Source organism: Zingiber officinale, chromosome 8A, assembly GCF_018446385.1.
Source record: "Zingiber officinale cultivar Zhangliang chromosome 8A, Zo_v1.1, whole genome shotgun sequence".
Classification (NCBI taxonomy): domain Eukaryota; kingdom Viridiplantae; phylum Streptophyta; class Magnoliopsida; order Zingiberales; family Zingiberaceae; genus Zingiber; species Zingiber officinale.
Window position 1 is genome coordinate 52,658,958 of NC_056000.1, and position 14,174 is coordinate 52,673,131.

The 14,174-nt window shown below is 42.2% G+C and overlaps 1 protein-coding gene across 1 annotated transcript; it reads right to left on the reverse strand.

Annotated features, from left to right (window-relative positions):
* Positions 1 to 4,198: 4,198 nt before the first annotated feature.
* LOC122009070 (probable inorganic phosphate transporter 1-8) lies at positions 4,199 to 6,304 on the reverse strand. The gene has a single exon (XM_042565068.1). It carries the CDS (start codon positions 5,816 to 5,818, stop codon positions 4,199 to 4,201), a length of 1,620 nt encoding a protein of 539 aa, XP_042421002.1. The 5' UTR covers positions 5,819 to 6,304.
* Positions 6,305 to 14,174: the final 7,870 nt, after the last annotated feature.

Consider the following 14,174-nt stretch of genomic DNA (forward strand, 5'->3'; position numbering starts at 1 on the left):
CATGACCATATCCATGATGATCCTCCATTGGATCTTAATGAGCTCTGAGATCAACTGAAATAAAGTAGAATATAGATTATTCTAAAGTGTGAAGTTTTAGAGAGATTAACGAGAAAATATGAGAGAAATAACATAATAAGAAATAGACCAAGCTAGGTTTAAAAATCTCTTCGAGAAAACAAAAGCAGGAATAGAGGAATAAAAGAGATATAGCCATAAAGTCGCTTAAACGAAATTAATTTATTTAATATCAAAATAACTTATTCTAAACATTATCTAAGTATAGATTTATATATCTCTTAACATCCTAAAAAAAAATCTAAATGGAAAAAAATAATTAACTGGACTTATTCCCTAAGATTTAAAATAAATTAAGGGACAAGAGTTAGTTCCCTAATATTTAGGATAAAATTAAATATAATTAAAAAAAACTAAATTTAATTAATGAATAATTAATTAAAAAAAATTAAAAAGATATAAATCTAAATTAAGTCTTATTAAGAACATAAATTGATGTTGATGTAGATCTGTATCAATTTCCAGAAGTGCGTGGACAGGGTGAACTTCAACTTTTTCTGCAATAGTGAATGATTGAATCATAATTAAAAAAAGTTATGGCTCTCATTATTCAAGTGCAGGGAATTTCGTCTACGCTCAGCACCATACTTGACGTCGATTCACCCACGTCTGTCTACTGTTCTCCCACCGTGACTCGACCACAGACAATCATTAACAAAGCCCTAAATCTCCAACGATAATATATTCTTTGAAGCTGCACGTCCATCAAGGACGTGGACGAACGTGGTCACAGTAAAATTTATTAATTCACTGCTGTCACGGTGCAACCTGAAAGCCAACATACATGCGCAATGCATGCATCTGATCGAGTTAATCCCTAAGAAACCATGTCTATCTCTTTGCCTGCATGCAAGTAAACAAAAACAAAAGATCTATATAGCTAGCTAGTATATCAAGATAACTACAATTCTAGATCATGCATGCTTACCGAGATCTCGTAGATTGGGTGTTATAAAGTTACGCATTGGCTTTTTATTTTACAGATGGAGAATTGGAGATGGATGGTTTTGAGTGGGCAGCAGCTAATATAATTAACAGAGCCGTACGTACAGTGACGTTCCTTTTCAGACAATCATACTGCTGCGCACACACCCTCATAGTCCAGCATGGCTCGGTCTGATGCATGTTGCTCGCTAGCTCCAACTAGAGATTCTGCTGTCAGAAACTGGCTGGCTGGAACCATTAGCAATTTAGCATGCATCGCCTGATCATCGAAACAAACTCTTCAGGAGGTACGCGCGTACTGGACGAGTGACAACAAGGTGTGGTTCAATCTCAGCAGCAGGAGACCTTTTCAATCACTATGTATCTCTCGGAAGATTAATCCCGACATGTTTTGCATCTTTCCCTTTTCCCAAGCTTTCTTGTTCTTTTCGATTGAGCTCTGATCGAACATGCATGCTGACCTGTAGAGTAACTTAAAATATGCGATGCCATTTTTGCAACTAGCTAGTGGTGTCATATCAATCAGATATGAGAATATAGATAGATGAAAAATTCTAGCTAGCTAGCTAGCTACTAGCCAGAACATGCATGATAAATTAAGATCGTGTATGTGTTTCTCTTCCGGCCCCTCAGTGTTTGTTTGGTTTGCAGTGTGTTAGAGGAACCCCAAAAGTTCGAGCCTATGAATGGCCAGGTGCTTGCTCTCCTTGGCTCGTGGTGAGTGCTCCACAGCATCTTTCAATAACGTACGCACTGTGTGCTAGCTAGCTTTCAGAACAAAGAGATATATATTTGTCCTTGGAAAAGCATTCAAATTGCATCCAATTTTGCATGCATAAGTCGTTTTGGATGTGATGGTGGATGTGAAACGGAACAAATATTTGTTTGTTCCTCACTAGTCGTCCATTCACCAAAGTTCTCATCAGTGTCCTTAGCACGTACACTGCATGTGTGTCACAGTTCAAGTGTCATACGTGCATCTTATTGCTCTTTAATTTCTTCCTGAAGTCTGATATATATATATGCTTGCAGCAGTTTATTTGTGTAAAAGATTGCAGTCTTTGTTTTTTTTAATGTTGTATACTTTGAGCATTACGGTTAATCAGTATGTTCAACATAGATATATTTAGAATATTATTTATTATCCAGTATTGAAATTACAATTGCATCGAACACTGTACTTATACTTATGATCCTATCTAAAGTGGAAGAAGATAGTACACTGATTCTGGGACGGTTTTGAGATGGCTTGGATGTTGACCGTGTGAAATTTATGAGTTGAAGTAAGGTGATACCGAGTGAATCTGTATAGCAAAGATAGCAACTGAGAGAAGGAAGTGTTAGCCACTGGGTTAGGGAAGGACGTAGACATTCCAACGTTCAAGTTAAAATAGTAGCTGAGCGAAATGGAGAAGACGATAAATAGTAGAATAATTGATGAAATGTGGTAGCAAGATCTCGTGTCCCACCACCTCCTCTTCTAACGGAGAGGATCGTTTTTTACACCACCCCTCATAACCTCCGCAATTAATGAGGCGGCAGAGAATGTCGGTAGCAGAATATGTAGGGCAGTGAAGGATGTATAGTAACTTTCTTATGATTGGAAAAATGTTCTGTTGTATGTATATATCAGGATAATGACATATTTCATGACAAGTTGTTATGATTCTCTGAACATGTTATCTCCTAGAGAGAGTCCAATCGGCTCTGGACTGACTAGTTATATATTAGGAGTTATGCTCATGTGGAAAACTGTGCTCCGAATATTTGATCGACACTCGGCCAACTGGCTATATATTAGCAATTATGCTCATGAGAAGTAGAGAGTTGGATCCTGTAAGTCCGACCGGCCTTTAAGCTGACTCAATTTATGTTGAGGATTCGACATCTGCTCAAACAATATGTCCGATCGAATTTTATGTCAGGAGTTTATCTTACACTCGGCCGCTATATTTGAATATAGAGTTCAGTCCAGTCAAGCGATATGCCTAGCTTAAGAATACTCGATAGTGACACTGGACTCATTTCAGTATAATATCGATATGATCCGAGAATTGACTCCTTTTTTAATCTTGACCGTCATATGAACTGATTGTTTGAACGTCAAACCCAACTTCAGATCCCATTATACTGTCACCGTTCAACTTGTGTAGTTCAAAGATCATAATATTCTACCATTTCTTATAAAAATTTGCTAGCTCAAATCAAATAATTATATTGTATGCAGTATGCTCAACTCTATGCCTTTAAAACTTGTACGCAGTAATCTCTACGTGATAACAATGTTGGAAGATGATGAAATATAAAATCGTTTTCAAGAAAATAAAGAAAAATACTAGTGATTAAAGTATTGCAAAATGATTTTAATTTTTAATTTCATATTACAAAACTATTTATGTTACAAAATAAAAACCTCTAGACAGACATCCAATCAAACGTAGCCTTAATTCATATTATGTACATCAAGTATTTATTATTATTCATGTATACAAGTTTAACTCCAATTTCTAACAAATAATAAAATGAATAATAATAAAGAATTTACCAACATTTTGTACAAATTATCTCTCAATAATCATAAATTACCGATGGAAAAACAATATATAAAAACCTCACTTCTGTCACCCTTTGCACACACATGTTCTCCTATTTTTTTTTTTTCAAAAATATGATTACATATCACCTCCAAATATATCCCTAAAGATTGTTTCAAGGCTTCAGAATGCCTGCTATAGTCATGAGAAAACTCATAGGTCGCTTATGTTACATATAGCTGAAATTAGCAATAAACTATATGTGAAATCACTCAAAAATTGTCTGAAAACCCTAAAAGGAAATTCATAAACTTTGGACCCAATCTAGGCCCAAAAAAGGGCCTAAGCCCAACATTAATTGGTCCGAAACATTGAACTCCAGGCCCAAATTGGGTTGCTAACAAATATTGATCAATATCATTCATAATCACATAAATTTTCACAAAAAAAAAATAATAATGTTTAGCAAACAAATATCAAATGAACCAATGCATAAAAACAATAGATATAAAATGCATATAGATAGTCTAATGTTTAATAGAAAACTGAACTGAAGAGGATACAGCAACTCGAAGGAGAAAAAGAGCCCAAAACAAAGAGAGGGAAAGGAAAACAAGAACAGCCTGCACGTAACTAAAATTCTACACCGGCACGGTCTTGTTATCGCCGGCGATGTCGTCCTTGCCCTCGTTCTCGCCTGATATTTCCTCCAGAGACTTCCCCTTCGACTCGGGCACGAAGAAGGTGCAGAGTAGCCCGAGAAGATTGCATCCGGCCAGCAAGAAGAGCGAGTTCCTGACGCCGATGCCGGCCGGGTAGCCGTGGTCGGCCTTGGCCGGGTTTGGGTTCTGCGCCAAGTATAGGAACCCGAAGGATCCGATGATCGCTCCGAGCTTTCCGGTCGCCGCCGAGATCCCGTGGCACGTCGAGCGGAGACGCGCCGGGAAGATCTCCGCCGGCACGATGAAGGTGGTGCTGTTGGGCCCGAAGTTGGCGAAGAAGAAGGTGAAGCCGTACATGACCACGAAGCCGATCTGGTTGCCAGGCGTCGTCCAGTGGTGGTAAGGGATGGCCAACCCCAGCATGAACACCGTCATCATCGCGAATCCCAGGATCTGGATGGTGAACCGCCCGATCACGTCGATGAGCGCCACCGTGAACCAGTAGCCCGGCACGGTGCCGCAGAGCGCGATGAGGGTCTGCGCCCGAGCGATGCGGTACACCTCCTCGAGCGCGTTCATGGTTGCAGCTTTGGGGATCCACCCGATGGCGCTAAAGATGTCCTTCTGGAACAGGTTTTGGCTGTAGAAGGCGATGTCGAGCAGGAACCAAGTGGTGGTGGTGCCTACCAGGTGCATTCCGTGGCGGCGCACGAATTCCGACGAGAAGAGGCCGAAGGTGTTCGACGACGCAATCTGCTCCACCTTCCCCTGCTCCTCCTCGATCTCCGTCTGCAAAACCTTTGACATGTCCGCCGCCGCCTGCTTCGCGTTCTTGGCCACCAGCGCCGTGTACCGTGCCGTTTCCGGCATCTTCATCCGCGAGTAGTAGGTGAGCGCGGCTGGCAGAGCGCCGAACATAAGGATGATACGCCAGACGTAGTCGGCCTCGGGCACCGTCGAGCCTACACGGTCGACCGAGTACGGAGGCGCCTGGAACCGGTTCTTGAAAGCGGCGGAGACGACGATGGCGACCATGCCGCCGGCGAGGATGCCCAGGCCCTGCATGGCGAAGACGGCGGCGATGAAGGCGCCGCGGGTCTTCTTGTTCGCGTACTCCGACATGATGGTGGCGGAAAGAGGGTAGTCGCCGCCGATACCGAAGCCGAGCCAGAAGCGGAAGAAACAGAGGGTGGCCATGACGCCCGAGGCGGAGCGGCCGAACGAGAGCCCGGAGGCGATGGAGCAGAGGACCATGATCATGAGCGTCATGCCGTAGACGCGCTTGCGACCCATCTTGTCGCCGAGCCAGCCAAAGAAGAGTTGCCCAGATAGGGTGCCGCAGAAGGCCACGCCATTGACGGCGGCAGAAACAGATGGAGGAAGCGAGCCGGGCGTGGGCGAGCCGTCAATGTGGTAGTAGATGCGGCCGAGTAGCTTGGTGACGAGCGAGATGCAGAAGAGGTCGTAGGCGTCGGTGAAGAAGCCCATGCCGGCGATGATGATCGCCGTGAAGTGGTACCACTGCGTCTTCGCCACATCGAGCGCGTTCAGGACTTGGAGCTGCTGCTGCTGCTGCTGCTGCTGCTGCTGCTGCGCCATGTCCTTCCCTTCTTCTCTTGTCTGCTTTCAATTACTCGATCGCCCTATAAAATCAACCATAAATAGAAATCGATGATGAGGGAATCAGAGAAGAACAGACTGCGCAGAGCAGAGGCATACAAAAAATGAAATTTTGTGATAAATAAGGAAAAGAATGAATACGATCGTATTAATTACAACCATCACCAAAATTACACAAGAAAAAAAGGTAGGATTTGATCCTTCCAATAAAGGAAACTTTTGAGTTAGCCGACGAACCAGTCGGTGAGAAAGGAGAGAAGCAAGCGGCGGCCGGAGAGAAGATGGGGAGGGAGGCGGTGAAGTGGCCGGAAGGAGTGTCGGCTGGTGGGAGATTTCTACGAGAGGAAGGCGCGAAATAAAGAAGGGAAGCGAGGGAATTGGAATCTCGGAACGGAATATGCCTTGTGCTCCAACTACGCCAGTATAGTAGCCTTCTCTGTTCCTTCCTTTTTCATACGCTTCAAATTTGGCTAGACATAATTTTTGTTAATGCATATCTACAGGTATATATATCCAGGACTAATTAAGTTTTCATTTACCTAATTAAGGATTTCTTCTATATATATTTACTTGGTATGTTTTGCTGGAAGATTGATGCTCAATTCAAATGGAAGACACTATGCCAACCTTAATAATCGCTCTCATTGGAATTCATCCTCATTATTATTGTACCATATTTGGGGAGCACAGGCATCACTCTTCCTCCTAACATAAACACATTACTTGTGGACTTTGAGTCTTTAGTATTTTATATTTAATGCATAAGCTACATAGGGGTATGTATAGTGTTGGTGCAATCATATCTAAGCATGTAATTTTGATGTTTGAGTGAAAGCTTGAGTTGGATTTATATTGTGATTATTGTTATGGTGTGTGAAGTGTGTCGGTACATATTATTTGATAATGATATTGCATTTGCATGTGTAATGGATGAAGTTGAAGCGGATGATATTTGATGACCTAAGAAAATCAAATAGGTCGAGGATTGAATACTTAAAAATGAAAGTCTAAATAAATCAAGATTAATCTTATTCTTGGCAGATGGAAGACGATAGGTCAAGACTTATTGGATACCTATAAATAAGGAGGTTTCACAACCAACCACTCTTGGCATGGAAGATCAAGAAGCAAGACTTCTTAGCATATGATATCTGAGAGGCAAGATCTCTTAGCATGTAATTTATAGTGAAGTTGAGAGTTGATGGTATTTTATAATGGATTTGCATATGATATTAGATTTAGATAGACACTCAAACTTAGACATGGTATGAGGTGAGGATCTAGTTAATTAAGGGTGACTTTCAATTGGCTAATAGATGATCGGCTAGGCACAGATGACTCAAATTATTTAAGGCCGAAGTAGAAAAATAATGCTGTAAGCAAACTAAAATCATGAGATTAAATAGAGGAGGTGGCTATTATGAAAGATACACTGAAGATGGACAAACATGGTCTTGTTGCTAGGTTTCTTATAGATCATGAAATTGTTACCCAATATATTATGCATGGTTTCCTACACCATAATGGCGAAATAGAAAGAAGAAATTAAATATTATTGGACATGGTGCGAAACATGCTTAGTAGCTTTAAACTTCCTGGATCCTTGTGGCCTGAAGCTCTTAAAACCATAGTATGATGATAACGGATATGACTCTTTTAATGTATATAATAAGACATGACTCTTTAATGTGTAGAGATCTTATAGGTATTTTCTATTTTAATAAGATGGACTAAAATAGAAAATACTAATAGAATAATATAAAAGTTATCCCTAAAAACAAGGAAGGTTAACAAGTAGGTTATTCCTACAAATAAAAGAATTATGGTTCTCGGATCATATGATTACGTTTTGAGGCGTCCTATTTTCTTCTGAATCTCATCGCTATAGAGAGTGTTGAGAGAGTTTTATAAGTGGTCTCTTAGGAGATTCATGTTGATATAGAAGACTAAATTGCACTACTCTAAAATAGTTGATCTTGCTTTAAGACCTTTTGACGAATGAGCCATCAATGAGCTGTCTGAAATGTTGACGGAGTAACCATGAGTTGGAGGAAGGTGAGGCTACTGGAGATGCCTGCGTAGTTGTAAATGGGTGTCATCTTGCGTTGTAGGAAGGATTAAATCGTATTGAGATCATGCAAGAGGTAAAAGAGTGAGGGAGGGGTTACCGGAGATACATTGAAGATGGATAAACATCGGGTCTAGTTGCTGTAGGTCCCTTTGGAGGCCGACAAGAGGGGAGGGGTGAATTGCCCTACAAAATAAAACCAAAACCCTTCTCGGATATTCAACTAACTTAAAAGAACTTGTAATTAAAAAGCAGAGACTAATTAAAACAGAAAAACAGACACCAGAGTTTTACTTGGTTTGCAATCAGGGGATTGCTAATCCAAGGAATGTAAGGGCACTATCTGATTCTCCTCTGGGCGGAGTAGCCTCTTACAGCGTTGAACGTACAAGAAGAAAAGTAAAGCACACAGAAGTTGATTACAAGTTCGTCGTTCTGATTAATTTGATTTGCTTCTGGACCAAGGCTATATTTATAGCCTTGGTCGGGGCGCCTGGAAGGGTTCCGGGCGCCCTGGGGGGATAAAACTTTATCCCCCAACGTTCAGATCGAGTTTGACTCGATCTGGTCAAAAGTCTCATTCCGGGCGCCCCGGAGGGGTCCGGGCGCCCCGGACCCCAAAAGTCAACTCTGGTTGACTTTTTCCGTCTGGTCGCTCCGCTTCGGTTCAGCTCGTCTCGGTCCGGGTCTTCTGTTCCGGCTCCACTAGCTTGGGTGATCTCGGCCATCCGGAATAGGGCTCACCCGAACCCATGTTCCGGCCTTCTCCTCGAGCAGCCTTCCTTCCCGGTTTCTCGTCCCTCGAACGCCGCGCACGTTCTTCTCGTCCACCGGTGTACTCTTCCGCGGACACCTCGTCCCTCGGACGCACCGAGCCCGTCGGCTCTCTCCCGTGCCGTCCTTCTCGCTAGCCGCGTCTTCCGCTCGACTTCCTGTGTTCCTAAGTTCCTGCACACTTAGACACAAGGGTTAAACAACGCAGGACCTAGCTTAACTTGTTTGATCACATCAAAACACCTCGGGGTTCCAACAATCTCCCCCTTTTTGATGTGAGCAACCCAAGTTAAGCTAGGGAAAAATAGATGCAATAAAAACAATTTATTTGCAATTAAGTCCAAAGATATTTCATAAAAAAGTTTATATACCTCCCCCTAGACTAGACTTAACATTCTTCTCCCCCTTTGATCACATTAAAAATAGGGGTTCTTTAAACAAGTCTAAGGTAAAAAAAATTTAAGTGAATTTTCATAAAAACTTTCTAAGGCAATTAATATTAATTTCTAAGGCAATGTTTCAAAAGAGAATATTTAGAAAAAAATTCTAAGTCAATATTCAGAAAATTTTAACGTGAATTTTTATAAAAGATTTCTAAGGTAATTTTCAAAGGAAAATGTTTAAGACAGTATTCATAGAAAAATTTCTAAAAAAAATATCTAAGTTAATTTAAAAAGATTTAAGTCGATTTCCAAAAAGAATTTCTAAGTCAATTTTCAGAAACTTTCTAAGTCAATAATTTTCAGAAATTTTCTAAGTCAATAAAAAAAATTTAATTTAGAAAAAAATAATTATAAATTAAACTTTTCATTTCGATACTTGGCTTCCAGGTCGTGGCGAGGCACTAGGCCTTCTTGGTTATTGGAGCAACAACCACTTCCTTAGACAAAGCCTCATAATGAAATTAGTCGTTTAATTTTCTTGCTGAAAATGCTAAGTTAAGTTAAACAGGTTTTTGGAACCCAGTAGAGGTTCCTACCTACAGGGTTAACCAAGTATTTCCTAGGTACATAGATTTTTGATATATTTCTAATTTGACTTTGATGAAATCTATAATACCAATTTAAACCTCTATAATTTCTAAAAGTAGAAATATTTGAACTTTTATATTTTTTCAATCTTTCTATTTCTTCTTTTAGTTTTTTATTGTGAATTTTCAATTTATCAAAATCCTCTATTAGACATGATTTTGCTAAAATTCCTTTTGTTTCCAAAATTTCATTTTTTAATTTGGCATTTTCTTTTTCTAATTTATACATGGATTTAGTCATTGTCTTAATGCCAGAGTAAAGTTGATCAGGGGGTAAGAGGCATACCTCACTTACCATGTCAGACTTAAAGCCTGAATCTCCCCCTGCTTCGCTGCCTTCATCCGAGGTCGCTCCCTCTTCATCGTTGCTCGATTCTGATATACTTTGTCCATCGTGGCTTGCCATCGGTGCTATCCCGTTCTTGAGCTTCTGATTCAGATGAAGAAGTGTCATCCCAAGTTGCTTTTTGGTTGTGTTTCTTGGGAGACTTCCTTTTGTCCTTTTTGAGTTCTGGGCAGTCTTCTCTTATGTGTCCCTCCTTCTGACACTGGTAGCATCGCACCTTTCTTCCTCCTTTTTGATTCTTTTTATTCTGCATTTTAAATTTATTGGATCTAAAAAACTTTTTAAAGTTTCTTACTATGTATGCTTCTTGATCGTCTTCGGAGTCTGACTCGGGTTCATCCTTGTTGGTTGCGTTCAGCGCCATAGTCTGGGGTGTGTCCTTTGATGTCTCTGCACATCTAGTTTCGTGTAATTCATGGGTAGAAAAACATTCCTCTAATGTACTTACCTCCAGGTCCTTTGAGATGTAGTAGGCGTCGATGATTGACGTCCACTCGGGAGTTCTGGGAAATGCGTTGAGTGCGTAGCGTATGCTGTCCCGATTTGTTACCGTTTCTCCGAGGTTCTTGAGATCAGTAATCAGTTCTTTTACCTTTGCGTGTAGATTGGCTACCTTCTCACCTTTCTCCAAGCGGATGTTCATTAGTTTGTTTCGGAGGATGTCCCTTCTAGCGAGCTTCGCTTCGGATGTGCCTTCGTGGAGTTCTAGAAACTTCTTCCAAAGTTCTTTAGCTGATGAGTAGCTTCCGATGCGGTTTACTTCCTGAGGCGGTAATACGCTTAGCAGGTGATGTTCCGCACGGCTGTTTGCTACGAACTCATTCTGCTCTTTTTTTGTCCAATTGCTTTCTTCTTTTTCTTCACCGTTCTGATTTGTTGGAGCTACAAAACCGTATTTCATAATAAAATAAATTTCAATCTCGGTTTTTAGAAATACCTCCATACGACGCTTCCAGTCTGTGAAGTTCCCCTCGAATTTTGGTGGGACGATGCTTGGTCCGACCATCTTGTTGCTTCGATTGGCGGTTAGTCCTCCTGAAGCGCCTTGCTCTGATACCACTTGTTGGTCCTTTTGGAGGCCGGCAAGAGGGGAGGGGTGAATTGCCCTACAAAATAAAACCAAAACCCTTCTCGGATATTCAACTAACTTAAAAGAACTTGTAATTAAAAGCAGAGACTAATTAAAGAAAAACAGACACCGAGTTTTACTTGGTTTGCAATCGTGATTGCTAATCCAAGGAATGTAAGGCACTATCGACGATTCTCCTCTGGGCGGAGTAGCCTCTTTACAGCGTTGAGAGCACAGAAGAAAAGTAGATATGAAAGAACTGATTACCTTGGTCGGGGCACCTGGAAGGGTTCCGGGCGCCCTGGGGGGATAAAACTTTATCCCCCAACGTTCAGATCGAGTTTGACTCGATCTGGTCAATTTCTCTGGTCCGGGCGCCCGGAAGGGTTCCAGGGGCCCCGGGCTGCTCCGAGCGCCCCGGGCTGCTCCGAGCGCCCCGAATGGTTCTGGGCGCCCCGAGACCCAAAGTCCACCGCGGTTGACTTTTTCGTCTTCGGTTCAGCTCGTCTCGGTCCGGGTCTTATTCGCTCCGGCTCCGCTAGCTTGGGTGATCTCGGCCATCCTGTATAGGGCTCACCCGAACCCAAGTTCCGACCTTCTCCTCGAGCGACCTTCCTTCCCGGTTTCTCGTCCCTCGAACGCCGCGCACGTTCTTCTCGTCCACCGGTGTACTCTTCCGCGGACACCTCGTCCCTCGGACGCACCGAGCCCGTCGGCTCTCTCCCGTGCCGTCCTTCTCGCTAGCCGCGTCTTCCGCTCGACTTCCTGTGTTCCTAAGTTCCTGCACACTTAGACACAAGGGTTTAAACAACGTAGGACCTAGCTTAACTTGTTTGATCACATCAAAACACCTCGGGGTTCCAACAGTTGCTAGATTTCTTATAGAGCATGAAATTGTTACCCAATATACTGTGCATGGTTTTCTATATCATAATGGAGTAGTAGAAAGAAGAAATCAAATATTACTAAATGATGCGGCGATAGAGGGGGCCCACCCGGCACGGGTCAACTGTAGAGGTAGAGGTCAAAGTCAAGGTGGTCAACGTCAAGGTGTTAAAAGGCTTGCCTACAGTGTCGGAGAGGAGGTCGACTACAACAGTCGGTCGAGGCAATCAGTGTCCGATCAGCAAGAGACTACAGCGGTCGGTCGGGGCAATCAGGGTCCGATCGGCAAGAGACTACAAAGGTCGGTCAGGTAATAAGTGTTCGAGCGGGTCAACCGTCTAGCTCAGATAATACGGTAAGATAGCCAGATGCTCAGTGTGGAGCAATAGGATGCTAAGGAGACCAGAGAGCTTGTCCGAAATAGGAGGCACGCCACTACACTCAGTCACTGTAGGGAAGAGAAGTTGAGGTCGACAGAGTGGAGAAATCCCGGTCAAGCGGTTACCCCGCTCGGCCAAGCAGCGAGACCTGACCATCAACCGAGCAAAGGAGTCCCGGCCAAGCGGCTACCACGCTTGGCCAAGCAATGAGACCATTGTTGTATCTTTCGATATCCTTCTGGGAGATAGTGCTGCAGACACGAGGCATGATCGACAGACGAATTGTACGGCGGAAACTTCTACTATCTTATCAGGGATATGTGATAAGCTCGTTTTTATCGTGTTACGAGATCAAAAGAATTTAGTACCGAACTCCCTCTAAGCTAATGTAGCATAGAAATGACTCAGGTCGTCTCCAACGAAAGCAACGATAGGGTAGTAATATAGGATTGCATGTTATTCCTATTTTGGGGATTTTTAATATGGAATTGGGGGTTTGAATTTTGAATCTAAATCTAACAATTGAAAAGCACAGCAATTAAGAAGCTAATCTAATGCATAATTGAAATCTAACTAAATGCCAACGATTAATCCACAACGCATTGTCAGACTACGCCATGAGTTTCATCATCAACACAACTATATGAAAGAATGAAATAACAAAACACAATTAAATCTAATCTTAAGCATAGAATAAAATAACAAAACATAAGATAAATCTGATCTAAAGCAACAATTTAAATCCTAACTTAAATTTAACAACCTAACAATTAACCAAGCACATATTAAACACAAATTAAACTTCAACAAGGAGATGCAATGCTAGATTACTTACTAAAACATAACAAACATCAATAGAAATATGTTCTGGTTGTAAAAACAGTAATAGAAAAAACTAAAGGATAAAGCGTTCCAATCTCACAACCAATCTATCAAACTTCACACTCTTGCCGTCACACAAGAGGTCGGAGACGAGAACGCCCAACTCCGGTCATCAGTGGAGAGCCTCAGCGGCGTATCAGCTCGAGGATTGCTCAATAACATCGGCGGAACACCTCCCCAACCCTAAACCCATATATGTCCGAAAATATGGAAATATGCAATCCGGATCTTTGGATCTGAATGGAAGCTGTGGATTGCAGATGATCGCCGGATGATCCTCAGGAACGCCGGAGGAACGCCGCCAAGCGTTGCTGATGGGAAGAGAAGTCTCAGAGTGGAGGAATGCCGCCAAATCTGAGGTGAATAGAGGATCGTAGAAATGGAAATTGCGCCGGAGGGAACGCCCGCCGATGGCTCTAGATGATTGAGATGAAGTTGCCGTGAAGCTCTGCACCGAAGTCGTCGCTTGAAGAGTTGATCGGAGAAGGAATCGAGGTTGGAAATCCCGGAGAAGCTCGCGCGACGCGAAGAATAGCGTGAGGAGATCGACAAAAATGAAGCACTGTAGCTTTTCGTTTTAAATCAGATCTCAGATCCGAGATGGACGGCTGGGATGCTTCAGAGCTCAATCAACTGTGAAAGATCGTCTAAAATCCGATCCAAATGTATTGATCTTGATCGAGGGTCTAGATCTACTCTCCCTTAGGTTGAATGGACCAGATCTTCAATGGATGGTTCAGATCTGCCCAATCTTTAATGAACGTTCCATAATGCTCCGCAGCTTGACCTTCTCGTTTAAACTCCGATTCGAGCACAAATTCGGTTTGAATAGATCCAAATCCAAGATCCCTTGATGCATACAAAATAAGAATCAAATATTAGCATCAAATAACACAAAAAT

Excerpts from the sequence above, each read along its gene's own strand:
- LOC122009070 (XM_042565068.1), bottom strand. The coding sequence starts at position 5,818 with ATGGCGCAGCAGCAGCAGCAGCAGCAGCAGCAGCAGCAGCTCCAAGTC.